This window comes from Corvus moneduloides, chromosome 5 (genome assembly GCF_009650955.1).
Source record: "Corvus moneduloides isolate bCorMon1 chromosome 5, bCorMon1.pri, whole genome shotgun sequence".
Lineage (NCBI taxonomy): Eukaryota > Metazoa > Chordata > Aves > Passeriformes > Corvidae > Corvus > Corvus moneduloides.
Window position 1 is genome coordinate 25,709,459 of NC_045480.1, and position 15,497 is coordinate 25,724,955.

Consider the following 15,497-nt stretch of genomic DNA (forward strand, 5'->3'; position numbering starts at 1 on the left):
GACATGACTTCACTTCATCGGTTATTTTATCATTCTATTCAGCATTCTAATTCCTTAAACTGGAATTCAATGTCAGTGAGGCAGGGAATTTAAAAAAAAAAAAAAAATTAAGAAGGGGAAACTAAAAAAAGCATTCTACCAGTCTATATGTTTCCACAACAAGAGACGTGACTTAATACCAAATACTGGTTTAGTATGCCGATAAAGAGATTTTAAAAACAAAAAACTCATAGACAAAAGCCTTCCTAAGAGGTAAGCACCAAATAAAGCATCGAGCATTAGCCAATTTATCTTCATCTTCCCAGGGTGCTGCCAACAAACACTCATAACCTTTACCTTTTCCCTCACTCAAATATCTTTGGACATAAATAAGGGGCCATAAAGTAATTTATTAAAATATTTAACCTATCTGTGATGTATAACCTCTCTTAACAAAATGTTGAAAATGTGGCTTCTCTCCCTGGTAAGTTACTTTAAAAGCCCTTTTAAGAGATTTTTTTGAGCTGCTTCAGGGCCAGCAATGGTTTCAGAACTTAATCCCCATAGCTGAGACCAAACCAAAGGTAAAATTTCTTGGTTTAGTAAACCATTTTAGTTTGCTCACTAAAGCAATCTGAACTTACCGACCTTAGGGTGAGATCTAACAGATCCACCAAACCACAGTGCTTCTGAAACATACCTGTAGTATTACATTAATGATACTGCAGCCATGGAAGGTGTGAGTGCTGCAGGAAATGCAGTGAACAGACGTGCATAGTGTCTACTTCCAGAGTCTTTTAATCACTCAGATTGCTGTAATTGTACAGATAATCACATTGGAGGATGCTATGAGAACATATGCACAGGGTAAGTGGAAATACAGCAAATCATGTCTACTGAAGGTGAGGGAGTACAGCAAGACCCACATAGTCACAATTCAGAAAAAACCTCACTCTTCACATCACAATTCGCCATCTGTGCTTATCTAGTCCTTATTTTGAACATGCAAATTGACAGATGCAAACAACAATATGAATAAAAGGCAAGATTTAGTTCAATGTTTTGTAGATTATAAACTATCATTAAAATCTTGCCAATAGTGAAAAGATAGCTAGAAAAGTAACTAAAGCACTTCAGCAAAATCCATGCTTTTATTTCATCAGCTTAGATTTTGGTCATTTGAAGAGAACAGAAGGAGAGGAAGTAGATAAGTTATATACATAATCTATATACATTCTCATGGTAAAAATTATATAAAAAGTTTTGATTTACTTTTCAACTGAAAATTGAATATTTCAGCCAGTGCCTCTCATAAACAAACTTTAAACTCTAGAAAGTACTAGAGAACTCAGAACAAAACAAAACAAAAACCCTCAACAACTGAAAAACCCCAAAAAGGTGAAACAAAAAAAAAAACCAAACAAACCACCCACCCCCCCCCCCCCAAAATAAAAACAAAACAACCACCAAACATATATAAATAAATATATATGAAAAACCCAGGAATAAATACTGGTATGGATTAAGGGCTTGCTTTAGAGATTGTCAATAGTGATTTATCAGCTCCATTGACTCTACTCTCTAAATTAAGCAGCTACATCTACTTTCCTGTAATTAGAGAGACTCTAGCCAAAATTGGACTCACAGGCAACTTTAACAACAAAGCTGTACATTACTCAAGCAGACATGATTTTGTAGTTTCCCTTCTTAAATAAACTATAAAGTTTCAAATACAATACTTCACCATTCAGTATGGTGCAAACATTTTCAAAGCAAGACTAATTGCACAGCTACTGTTTGTTCTTTAACGTACATGGTCTTCCTGCCATGGTTCAAACTCCCAGCATTGATGGCAAACAGACTTACCTAGGGCTTGGTTTCTACTCTGCAACTCCTGCAAAATACACAATCCTACATGAAATACAGCATACCTATTTGGTTTTCTGATTGATGAGGCTCCAAATATCAATTATCTGCTACACTATACAAGATATATAATACATCAGAGCATGTACAGCCACCAAGAACTTCCTAAAAGGAGCCTCTACATACATACTGGTCTCAAGAACATAATCTGTTGTGGGGACAAACCTCTACAATAGAGACACTACTGTTATTCAAAAAGGCAACATCTCAATCAACACTTACTGTAGGCTGGTGAATGACACACTTCAAGAAAAAGTGTTTTGAACATGAATTCTCCATGGTGGTCTAAATAAGCACCCAGATGTGAAAGACTTGATGAAATTTAAAATCATACAAAACCAAAATAAAATGAAAGCCAAGATCAACAGGCAGTGAAGTTGCATTGACTTATATTAGCAAAAGCATATTGCATTTTTTTAATAGCTACTTTGTCAGTGCAGTCACTCCTACTGCCAAGGAAGTAAGGCAACACTCTTTCCAGGGGTAGGTCTACTTTACTGGCAAACAGCTTGGAGATGCTGCTGCAAGAGAGGCCTTCCGGACTGCTCCCCTTCAGCAGAGTGAACTTCCCATAGCATGCGCCGCGAGGGGAAAAATCCTGCTGTAGGTGCCTGGCTTTTAAGAGTGAATGAGGTTTTGTAGTGTCAGCAGAGATCCTGACAGCAGCTCTTATAGGGGCCAATGAATTACAGCAGCTTTCCCTGGTGCACAGCAGCAGAGGCAGCCATGAAAACCTCTGTGGTAAGAGCCACTGCTGAGGTCCGCCTCTATTGCAACAAGCTGTTTACAAGCTATTGCAACAATCAAAGCACACCCTCTGCCTCTCTTCTCCAAAACCCAGCTCAAATCTAGGCCAGCTGAATTATTCCAACAACTGGAATGCAGCACGACCTGTGTCCATACAGACAGACAGGTAAGGAATTAATAACAAAGAACAGGTGTGTAATGCTCTTCAAAGTATTTATCTTATAGTTGACACAGAGGTAAGAGGTGCAGACAAAAAACTAAATGCAGCTTTTCTTAGCTGCAGACACAAGGGACACAATACAGCTGAAGAAGACAGAAAGTATTTGGAGAGGATATCAGGGCACAGGAAGTAACAATGAACTTTCCAACAGAGCAGACAAGTAGACTGTGCAGCTTTGGGGTGAAAAGGAGGAGTAAAGTGCTGTTTGGGTTAGCTTTAACACTAGTCAATACCTTTACCCTCTTAATGAAGTGCTGTGTAATACTTACATTAACATTACTCTTGATTTAGATCATGTCAGATCACAACTGAACTGTGCAGGCACTCAATACTGGTTATACAGGATACATAACCTCTGCAACGAGCTTGTGGTTTGAATTTAACATAAAAGACAGGATTTGGAAAGCCAATGGGGGCATAATTACAGATAGCAACTTTAGCACAACACGAGCTTAATTCTTTGTGATAATTTTTAACCTTCACAGAGGAAAAAAAAACCCATGACATGAACAAAAGGAAAAGTAAGTTTAAACAGAAACGTAATGAGAAACAATGAAGTGACTTTGCAGACATTTATAGAAAGCTTCTTTCAAGCATAAAGGGCAGCTTGGTAGAAATTGATATAAAAAGTTGAAAGTATGGGAGCAGAAACTAGCAAGATCTGAGACAGGAAATGGCCTCTTGAGAAAAAAAAAAAACAACTAAAAATCGCTGAGGACAGGTTTTGAAGTACCTTGAAAGTGAAAGGAAACAGTTTATGTGTGAGATCCAATGAAAGAGAAGACAAAAGAAGAACTTGAGCAAGAGATAAGTCATTAGAAAAAGTGGAAAATTCTCTCTGTAGGACCCCTCTAGATGATATGAGAGGAGCTAAGCTGCAACTGGAAAGGTTACAGAAATACATTAGCAAAAAAATGGGAATTTGGACAAGAGTTTCCATGTGATGGATTAAAAAATAAAGAAATATAAAATCTCTTTGCATTCAGAATTTGAAAGTCTAAAACTGAGACCCTATTCCTGGTTCTAAGATCCATCACATCAGAAAATTTTTAGATATCAGTCCTCAATGACATACAATAGTGATTATGTACAGCAACTGAGAGTGTGAAAGAGGTGAAAAGTTGTAAGCTTTAAAGATGTGATTCAGTCATACTGAGCTAACAAAACAACCGTGAACACATATGAGTGACACAAGATAGTATTTTAGACTGGACAAAAGGAGACACAGAAGAGCAAGCAACTGGCACAGAAAGGTGGCTGAATTTGTGCATGAAACTTCCAAGAAGGAACTGAGAGCAGGAGAAGAGAAGATGACCATGGAAGACGTACTGTGCAGAAGCACCTAAGGAAGAGCTTTAAGAAATATATTGACATCGATACTTAAATAGACCAAGTGTTAGGAACACAAGAAACTAAGAGACTTTATCACAACACACTGACAGACTGACCACAGATAAAAAGCAAGCTTTTTCAGAATTGTTGTCTAGCCTTAGTCACGTCCACAGCTCAGCACTTCTGCCATTTCTTTAACAAATTACAGAATCAAAGATCAGCCCTATGCAACAACGGAGCACTTACATCTGAAATCTTGGATACTTCAGAGGCAGTTTGGTTATTGCTCTGGCTGTGAATGCTAAGAATCTGAGATGATATAAACTGGATTTCCAATTAGGGGAGTGAAGTAAAAATAAACAGTAGTTGTAGTAGTAGTAGTAGTAGCAGTAGTAGTAGTAGTAGAAGTAGTAGTACTATATTGATAATTATCATTACTGCAACCATGCCAACTGTGGCTTAAGTGATGCAATGGTACAATATGAAACCAGTATTTCCTAAAGCATGAACTAATCTAAGATATAAGAACCAACCACAGCACAAAAAGACTGCAGCCTTACATAATAACATTGCTATTATATGGCACACAGAAATCAGGCCATATTTTACAGCAAGGAGCATAGATTTTCCTAGTGACTTGTGTGGAACCTTCAGTACCTCTCCTGGCTTCATACCTATAAGGGACAACAGGTAAACTGCAGCTAAAAACAGGAAAAATACTGAATACTGTTTAAAGTGCAGACTGAAAAGATGCCTGTTCTCTGCTTTGGCTTCGGAAGGCTACAGCAACATTTGTCAGTTGTACAGTAGCTGCATTTTCCCTCATTCCTCACCATTCCCTTCAAATTGATCACAGAAATTGGGAACAACACAGGAACTGCTATGCTGAGCCAGCATGAGCAGAATACTGCATGTATTTGGCCAATTCTCCCTGAACAAGACAAGCTTAGAGTTATCTTGCAATAGCAGTAGCCAAACTGCAAGAACCAGATTAATCAATTTAAGCTAATCTTTTTTGGGGGGGGAGGAAAAAAGAGAGAACAATCATGAAATTGTACTTGTGAAGTATCATGTAGCTTCTAGAGCTGGTAACATAAGAACCGCCAGCAGAAATATGGGGTTTGACTTCTAAGTATACTCCATAACAGAAAAAAACAATGCTCAAGCCTACTGAAGGAGTATTTACTCAGCTGCTGTAAATGAACAGTGCCCATCAATCTCAAACAGTCATCTGAGCAAGCCAATCAACCATGATCACTTGCCGTGCTGACAAGCACCACAATGATTGGAATCTATCTTCCCTAATTGAAATAACAGAGTGAGTTGGGAAAAAAAATATTATTCTAGCTTATTTCAAAGAAGATACTGTACAGTAAGAAGCAGGTAATATTCATAGGCTCGTTGTTTTATGAACAAATTGATCACAGAACACCTGCCATTTGAAAGAGAATTAAACCAATTTGCATAAAGTGCACACACTTGACTTTCCAAAAATTTTGACTGCTTGCACAATGAATGACCACAACCTAGGAAACCTCATAAATTCTCAAATATGGGCCAAACCGCATCCCTCATGATCTTCCTTTCAGAAAGTCTGTATAAAGCTCATAGAGAGAGTGGTTCTCCTCAAAACAGTCTTCTTCAAACATGAAAGCAATTCTAACCTCCAGGAAAAGCTTCAGGTGCATTTCACTAACCACAACAAGACCTATCAAACAGTGTTAACCCAGTTCTGAATTCTTACTACTATTGCAGCATTTGCATAGCCCTGATTTACTGTGTTTACATTTCTCATGTGGAACTGTGTTCATTTAGACACAGAGCTCTGTAACAGACAGTCAGACAAGGAGGAAGACAGAGAGTTCACATCTTTCCTTATGGACAATTCTTACTTTGGATTTTTTTCTCTAGCGTTTGTTAAATCCTTAAGTCAATGTGACATGTGAAGTCAATGTTCACACATGTAAACTGACTAGTTATCTGCAGGATCAGGGCCTTGCTAAATCCAGTACCATTGAGTAACACAACACTGAATACAATTCAAAACCAGAGTTTAAACTACCTTTACAGAATAATGCACAGAAAGAGTGTGTATCTTTAAGTACTGGATTTCAGGGTACCTTTAGGTAAAGTATCTTCAGGTCATGATTACTTATACTGTAGTATACTTTGTGTAAACTAAATTGCATTGTAAAGTAAGAGTACAAACCTTCAAACCCTCAATACAAATTTAGTGACCAGTAGAATAAGTGCAGTGACATACCAGGCTATAAAGTATCCTCCACATGTGCAATAGTGTTGAGCAATCTCTTTCAGGATGCTGATCCCATTGATACATGAATACTTTGAAAAAAAAAAAAATCTGCAGCTGATTACTGCAACTAGAGAAAGAAGTGGAATTTACAAGTCAAAGGATACTTAAAATTCACCACCATTCTACATAAAGTCATAAATGGTACAATATGACAAGACAAATTGTATCCTACCAACGTCCAGGCCATGCAGTCTGCCTACTAAAGTAGCATATTGTATACTCTGTGAGTATCTGATTTTCTAAGTGATTTAGCTCTCCTGTTAAAAATTAGAGTGGTAGGCTTTAAAGTATGGCTTCAACCTGCAGTCACAGTAGCCTTCAATGGATAATAAGCAAAGATCATGTGACAAAAGCTAAATTATCCACAGAAGAGAAATGTTGGAAAATAACAAGGAAACTGAACTACTCTAGTGAAGTGCAGTCCTAAAAATTTATCCTGGAATTTTCATATTGGACCTTCTAACAGCAAGTTCCAGTAATAAATACAGAAAGGGAATACAGAGCATCATCTCATCTGCAGGAAGGGAAATAAAAAATAGTAGCACTCAAACACACTAAAATGGCTATGATATCAGAATGCTACAAAGTGCTAAGTCATGACTTAGAAACACATTAAAAAGCAAAGGAATTTAAAAGCATCATTTTGTTTCGGTAAACTTACATATTTATATATGTATGCAGTTTTATACAGACAGATATAGACAGTGTGGTGGAGCACTTTCAGTTTTTAGTCTATCAGTCACAATATCTGTGCATCTCTCCAGAAACAATCTGCTTCTTTCTAACTATTTACTATATGAAACTTCAGTAAATATACACCAAATACAGGGAAAGTATAAACTCTTCTCTTTGATCTTCATTTTTGACACAATGCAATTCTGCATCTTACTTAAGGAACTGCTCCCGCATTCCTTCTCAAAAAATTTCTCTAATTTGTGGTATTAGTCTTTATTGTCATGAGAGTTTTGATCAAACAGAAATTACAAGAAAAGGTCTTCTCTTAGTTAAAGGAAGGCAAAAACGTCTTGGAGGGGTGCCATGCCTCTCCCAGCCAGCTGAATTGTCCACTTGAACCATCTTGTCAAACCACAAAAGCTGTGATTGCCAACTGTGTGCTGGCATGGTTCTCCCCTGGACATCTTGGGGCATCAGCAGCACAAAACTTTGCATATTTATGAATACACAGGGTTTGGGGGATGAATACAGGGCAGAGGACGCTAATGAGGCCAACAGGCAGCATGGACCAACATGCATTTTTGCACTGGGACCATATATCTGACTCTGCTACTTTGATCACCACCAAACAGTGGTTGCTTTTCATCTTGGCCCTAGCTTGGAAGGAGAAAGGCAGTAAAAGCCTAATACTTCTACTTATAATGTTCAATATAAAGTAAAAATAGGTTCTAAATAGCCACTGCATATCTAAACTCTGTAAAGAAAACCCTAGACTACTGCAGAGCTACTGAGGATCAAGATTTTGCTAATAAAAATGCACTTAAAATCATCAAATCATCAAGGTTGGAAGAAAGCTGTAAGATCATGAAGTCTGACCACCAATCCAGAACTGTAGCCCCTAAATCAGTAAACCACATCACCCAGCATGAGATCCAGACACCTACTAAACACCTCCAGGTGACTGCCAATGCTGACTCTACCACCTCCCCAGGCAGCCTATTCTAATGCCTGACTATCCAAACAGCGAAAAAAGTTTCTCAATATCCAATCTGAGTATCACCTGCCTCACCTTGAGGCCAGTTCCTCTTGTCCTCTCACTGTAGGCACAGTAAAAGAGAGTGGGCCCTGCTTCACTACCTCCTTTCAGGGAGTTGTACCAAAATGATGAGGTTCCTTCCCCCTGAGCCTCCTCTTCTCAAGAGTAAACAAACCCAGCTCCCTCAGCTGTTCCTCCTAAGACAGGTTTTCTAGATATTTCATAAGCCTTGCTGCACTTTACTGGACATGCTCCAGCACCTCAATGTCCTTTTTAAAGTGAGGGACCCAGAACTGAAGCCCTCAAGGTGCAGCCTCACCAGTGCCAAGCACAGGGGGACAATCCCTGCCATGGTCCTGCTGGCCACACTATTGCTGATACAGGCCAGGATGGCACCTGGGCACACACTGGCTCGTGTTCAGCTGCTGTCAATCAGCACTCCCAAGTCCCTTTCTGCTGAACAGCTCTCAAGCCACTCTTACCCCCGCCTGTAGCACTGCATGGGGTTGTTGAGACCAAAGTGCAGGACCTGGCACATTGCCTTATTAACTTCCTACAGTTGTCCTTGGCCAACTGATGAAGTTTGGCCAAGTCTCTCTGCAGAGCCTTCCTACCCTCAAGCAGATGAACCCTCCCACTCAACTTAGTGTCATCTGCAAATTTACTGAAGGCACACTTGATCCCCTCATCCAGATCATCAATAAAGACAGAACTTGCCCCAGTATATCAACCCCTGGGGAACACTGCTAGCAACTGGCTGCCAACTGAATGGAGCTCCATGTGCCACAACTCTCTGGGACCGACCAGCCAGCCAGTTTTTTACCCATTCTAGAGTTCACCCATCCAAGCTATGAGCTGCCAGTTTTTTCAGGAGGATGCTGTGGGAGATGGTGTCAAGTATTATACTGAAGTCTAGATGGACCACAGCCTTTCCGTTGTCTACTTAGCTGGTCATTTTGTCACAGAAGGAGACCAGGTTGATCAAGACAGGCCTTACTTTCACAAATCCACGTTGGCTGGGCTTGATACCCTGGTAGTCCTGCATGTGCCATGTAATGGCACTTAGCTGCATTTTTAGATGGCTTTGTACAATGCATAGCACAGGTTAGCTCTAAAAGACAGATTCAAAAATTTTTAGACTTAGTATTTTAAGCCTAAATACGCTACTGATCCAGACACTTGTTAAAGGTGTTTCCTCAGGTTGCAGGTGCCTGAAGAGGTCACAATCTCTAGCAAAATGCACCTTAATCATGGGATGACTATAGCATCCAAAATGTTGCGCCAAAATACAACAGCCTTCAAAAACAAGTCCTAATGAATGTCATGCATAGACCCCAATTACAAAAGTTTATCAAATAGCAAGGGGAAAATAGACAATTAAAAAAACAAATCTGTTTCCTCTCATAGTATGTGTTCTCTAAAGCTTTCAGACAAACATACTCCCTTGATATGCTGCTTCAGCATCACTGTCAGAAAAAATACCCTCTACATCATGTGGTATCCAAGCTTAATAGTTAAAGGACAACATTTGCCAGTGTAAATTAACGTATGTGGCAAATGGGGATTGGAAATCACAGAAAATGTATTCTCTTATTAAGTAATCAAATAAGGGACTAAGGACAGCCCTTGAAATGGAAGCAATTTTTGGATTATTAGTTAAAAATCTCAAACAGTATTGACTCCAAGGAAAGTGCCTTCCTAAGGAAACCAACAGCCCACATTAAGAGAGCTTACTGGGTAAAATTTGTTACTATTTATTTTGCTGAGAACATTGTTTCCCAGAACAAAAACTTTTTTTTTGAAACCCTAATCAAATTATTTTCAGATATATGGTTTTACTTATTTTTACAAATGTTTGATCTCTGTGCTGATGTCAGATGCTCATACAAGCCATGTTCTTGAAGTCCAAGGCCAGTGAAAGCAATTGGCCTTTCATGAAGGCCACAGTGGTTTTAGACTGTAATTTAAATTGCTAAGTAGTTTTCTGTCCATTTTTAAAAAGACTAGAATAGTTTTTAAAGTTCTATACCTTAGTAACATTTACCTTATTACCCTTTGGTGGCATGCTTCATTATCTTTTCTTTTAAGAGAAATCAGAAAGTTGGAGAGAAACATCTAGTTAATATACATTATTAAATAATAGGATCCCTCTCTCTAGTGAAGTAATATACCTTTTCAGTAGGATACCAATCCTTACCTTGGACTATAAGCCAGTATGACTGGCTTTTACTAGCAGCATGGCAAGGACATCACCACCCAGCTTGAGCACAGCTCTAGCAGATGTGGAGAGAACTCTAAATAACTGACATGAAACAGTTCCATGGCTGATACTCCCAGCTCTGGGCTGAGTAAGCAGAAGGCAGCTGTGGGCACAGGAGAGGTCACGGTTCACAGCTGAACCATAACTGGAAGACTACCCAGTGGCTGTAGAGACAAGAGGAGGGCATGGGAGATGGGGCAGGGTTATTCTGCAAAGCCAGACACGTGCTGGCTCTTTAAAACTAGAAAACTGAATCTGTAAGCATTTCTCATGTTCAGTTCCAGTGTGTGCAATACCTACTGGCCCCAGGCTGAAGAGCTTACATAGGTTACTGGAAAAAGAAGTCTCTACCACTTGCTAGATCCTCCTCACAAATCCTCACAGTTTGCTTCCACAGTTCTGTTCCTTCAGAAGATGACTGGACAGAGAGAATCAAAAGAGAAATACCACAAAAGGGAGACAGAAAGAAACAAAGACACCACTTACACCGGACATGGAAGCTGGAAAATTTTCCCCACTCCATCGCTCTTATGCTCTATCACACACTTCATTACATACAGTCCTGGCCTGAGACATGGATTTCCCTGCCACAGCCCCAGGTAAAGACAACCCTAAGTTTTTTCGATCACTATGCTAGAATGAATATCCTTTGCCACAGATCTGCCTGTTTATCCACAGTATCTATACCACTGGTTTTTCTTGCTTGGCTTCCCATTACCAAAAGTTGCTATTCCCCACCCACACATGATGATGTACATCTAAACCACAAGATCCTCAACAATAATTGAGAATTACTGCACTCTCAGAAAATGCTTAGAAGCCCCCTGCACTGGCATACTCCAGCCTCTGAACAAAACTCTTCTCTGCCATGCAAATTCAACACTGTCAGCAATTTTGTAGGGAGGTAAAAGGAGTTTACCTTTGTTAAAGGAGGTAAACTCAACCTGAGGGCAAGTCCCCATCTTGGTCCTGGGCAGAAGTCATGCCAAAAGGCCTTTATAAAGCTTCCAACACTACCATCTCATACAATGCATGACCTAAGGGAACTAAGAAAATACCACACACTCAACTTCCTCATAAGTGCTGTTACTTCAGTGTTGGTACTAAACAGATAGGTGAGAGCTCAAGAGGTCTACCAGAAACCAGGTGAGATGCATTGCTCAACTTCTAAGAAACCAGCCACGTATACACACACACAGAAAAGGACACAGAAGACTAAATGGAAAAAGGAAGACAAAAGAGTTAATTTCAAATTTTTCTTTCCATGAATTTGAAGAAAAACCAACCAAACAATGGATCACCTCACTGAAAATAATTTTGTTCACAACTGCTGTGTCAAATGTTATTTTTCTTAGGCTCTGAAGAGTAGCTCCAGGAAATCAAACCAGGCCAGAGATAAATCAGGTATATGCAAACATTGTGGAAATATTCAACACAAACTAAAACAAGAATCTGATGCAATGTATTCTGTGTGGCCCCATTTTTTTAAAAGAACAAATGTATTTTTAAAATTACAACAATTTCAAACAGAGAGACTAAATGTACCTTTGCAATAACCACAATCATATCCAACAGCATAAAAATACACAATAAGAAATAAAGAAACTTATTTAATTGAGATTAGAATTATTTCATAATATTAATCCATAGCAACATACAGATGATGTATTCTGTCAATAATCAGAACTTACCATATTGATTGGGTCAACTGGACCGATGCTGTTAACATAGACATCTGTTTCAATTACCGTAGTTCTCACTAAACAAAACAGTAACCATAATAATTACATCTTTAATTTACTCTGTGCATTGTCAGTGCAATATAATTTATTTAACTAAAACAACGGTGTTGTTCTGATATTCTTTTATTTGATTCAGAATAATTAGACTTCTGGTTTGTTCATTTTGTGAAGGATCATATATGACTTGGCTCTCTTATTTCATATGAATTTTCAGAATTATCAAATTGAATTTCTTAGTTCATAACACAATCCCCACCTGCGCTTTTTGAACAAATATAAGATAGCTAAAAAAGGTAAAGGAAGAAAAACAAATAAAATAGGAAACCCAAAAACTGTCTTCCAACATAAAAATACAATCCTAAACAGAAAAAAAGTTTGGAAAAATTTTTTTCATACAACAAACCATGAGGTTTGGGACAGATGTGTTTATCAGCTGTAAGGAATCAATATGAAGTGCCTTCTATCAATTTCTACTGAGAATGTGTAACAAATACAAAATAACTTTTCACAACAGGTTTCGTCAGTTCATGAAGCTATAGCACACCAAGGGATTACTAATGTTCCTTCACTAGCTTGATGAATACACTGGTTCAAACACCAAACTGAAAGCTCCTCAATGAAAGTCATTTAGAAGTTAAACATTACCAAACTTACTTTTCTTTAAAAACAGGGAAAGCACTCTCACTGAGCAGACAAAAGACCAAAAATTTTTAAAAATATATTCCCTTACAGAATATACTCTCTCCTTTGTGCGTTTACAGAAGGACACAAAGTCTAAGAGAGTTTCCCTGAAAGGCCCACTTCAAGTACAGGAGGCTTTGATAGTTCAGTTTTTAACTCTTAACTGGTTTATACAGAAAAAAAAATGCACAAATCAAAGAGGTGAGGATGCATTTTAATTTCATCAATTTACCAAGAATTTTCTTCTAGTTTGTACTGGAGAACCAGAATGTGGACACAAGAGGATGTTATGTCCTAGTACCCAGTGGAATGAAGTGGGATAATAATAATAGAGCTCTGCTGGTCTTTTTATGATATGGCACAATAAAATAAGCATCTCTTTCTATCTGAAGATAAAAAAGGGGGAAGGTACAAACAAAAAAGCATTTTGATTTCATACAAGATGGACCCTGGGTCATTAGATTTAATTTTTTTATACAGAAAAACTTCAGAGGTTGTCCAAGAACAAAGAGGTTGTTCAAGAACAAACCTAAAATGTTAAGAAGATTTTTCAAATTTCTTAGAACTTGAACAGATGTACAGAAAGAAAGATGGTATCACTGACATCCTTGCAAGCTACAATGACAGGAAAGATACATTTCCTAAACATCCCAAGATACGTTCTCCCTGCCAAGCTTACCTGGGAGGAAATTCTCCCTGATTCCAAATCTGGTTAATGATGTGAACCTAAGCCTGACAGAAAGAACACTAGTGAGGCTGCACAAAGGATTTTCTTTATGACCAGAGCACAGTCACTTGGTCAGCATCCCCAGCATGCTTCACAGAAAGTTTAAAAAAGATTCTGGAAACCGATTTATTTCCTTGGGGAAAAAATAAATACTTCCTGTCAGTGACACAGTTTTTAATGGGGGCTGCGTCAATTTTAAGAAATTCCAACTTGCATCACACAGTACTTCACCTGCCACAAGGGCTCTCCTGTGGTGAGCCACATAGTTCATTTTGCCTTTTCCAAGCTGCTCTTAGTAAGATTATTAGAGGTATTAAGAGCCAGAGAACAGTTCAAAATTTTGCCTCTGTTGAAATTATTTTACTTGATGTAAATGATCCAGAGAAAGAAACCCAATTCAAGAGGGCTGGAAGAAGCTATTTTGTTACCTGTATGGTACAGAGAAAAGTACTTCTGAATTAGAAGAATCAATTAATACTTCTTGAGTTCTTGAACTAGAATTGATAAGAGTTCATGAAAATGACAAATGCTGGAGGAAAATACCTTCTTGATACTAATTTGACATCCATAAAATTAGTATTGTTCATTTGCTCTTCACAAAGAGCTAATAGTGAAAGATGGTTTGAGAAGATTTTCCTACCATGAATGCTTCCTATTTCACTTTAAAATTTGGTATCAGCCCTGAAAACACTACAAGTAGGAAGAAGACTGTGAAACACATCCTGCATGAAGTGCAGAACAGAAGTGATCTAAACAAGGGGAGAAAGGGCTTGAACACTTTTAATGTTTGCACTGAAGGACAGTTATGACCCAGGCTAGAGTAAAGTAAGAAGGTGAGAGGATAACAGAGTGCATATTCAAGAGGGAGGGAAAGAGAAAGAAGAGCACAAAGGAGCAGCTGACCACAAGGGACTGTTCATCAGCTTCTAATGTAGCTGAAGCACACAGGGAACCTGTTTGGTAAGCCCAGTCTAGAGAGATATTCTCACTTTCTAATTTCCTGCTTTGACACCTTCTTTCCACTACACTAAACTTCTTCTAGTTTTAAAAATTTTGAAAAATGTTTATTCCTGATAGACATATCATAGTGATAAAAATCTACCTCAACCATTGACAAATTATTTTAGTAATTGCCCCTGCCATCCAAAGGGCCTGGTTTTTAGCCTATATTTTTGCAGGTACAACTTTCAGCTTTTGGTATTTGAAGTATCTCTTCTTGGTACACTTAAGAGCTCTTCTGATCAGCTATTCTCATTCTATAAACACCTATCTCCTGACAGAAATAATTATCATTATCGTAAAATTGCAGAACACTGCACTTTTTATTGCCTAATACTGCTCCATTTTCATTACTCCAATCCCTTACTTCAATACATTAACCAAGAGCATGGTAGTACATCTAAATTCACTAACCAGTCCCCACAGTTTACCACAATTCCCTCATTTTCTAATGAAGGTCTAAGTCACATCACCTCTGTTTTTAATTATTACTTATTATGCTCTTTAACTAAGACCACTTTTGTAATTTCATCCAGGCTAATTTTCTTTGAGCATATTTTCTATAACTCCTCATTACTTGCCTAAAGAAGCATCCCCTTTTGGTGATAAAGCAGTTATTCAACAAAGAAATTAGGTGACTACCACATTCAGAAATAACAGAGACCTTCAATTTGTAATAGCTTTTAATGGAATAATACAATTCTCACAACCAGCTATCTAAGATTATTACTTACATGGCTACTTATATTGAAAATTCAACTTCAAGTGTCTGCAGCAGGCTGCCAGGTAACCTCTGAAAAATTTTTTCAAAGTGATTTTGATGAAAGCAGAGCCCTGTTCTCCACAATTTTTGCCCTTT

The 15,497-nt window shown here is 38.2% G+C and overlaps 1 protein-coding gene across 4 annotated transcripts in view; it reads right to left on the reverse strand.

The window, feature by feature from the left end:
- GABRG1 (gamma-aminobutyric acid type A receptor subunit gamma1) overlaps positions 1–15,497 on the reverse strand; it is a 64,348-nt gene that overhangs the window by 27,057 nt on the left and 21,794 nt on the right. For all 4 annotated transcript variants that reach the window (XM_032109568.1, XM_032109565.1, XM_032109567.1 and 1 more), the window contains exon 3: positions 12,181–12,248. In XM_032109568.1, the coding sequence (XP_031965459.1) occupies positions 12,181–12,248 (68 nt within the window). The remainder of the gene's footprint in view (positions 1–12,180; positions 12,249–15,497) is intronic.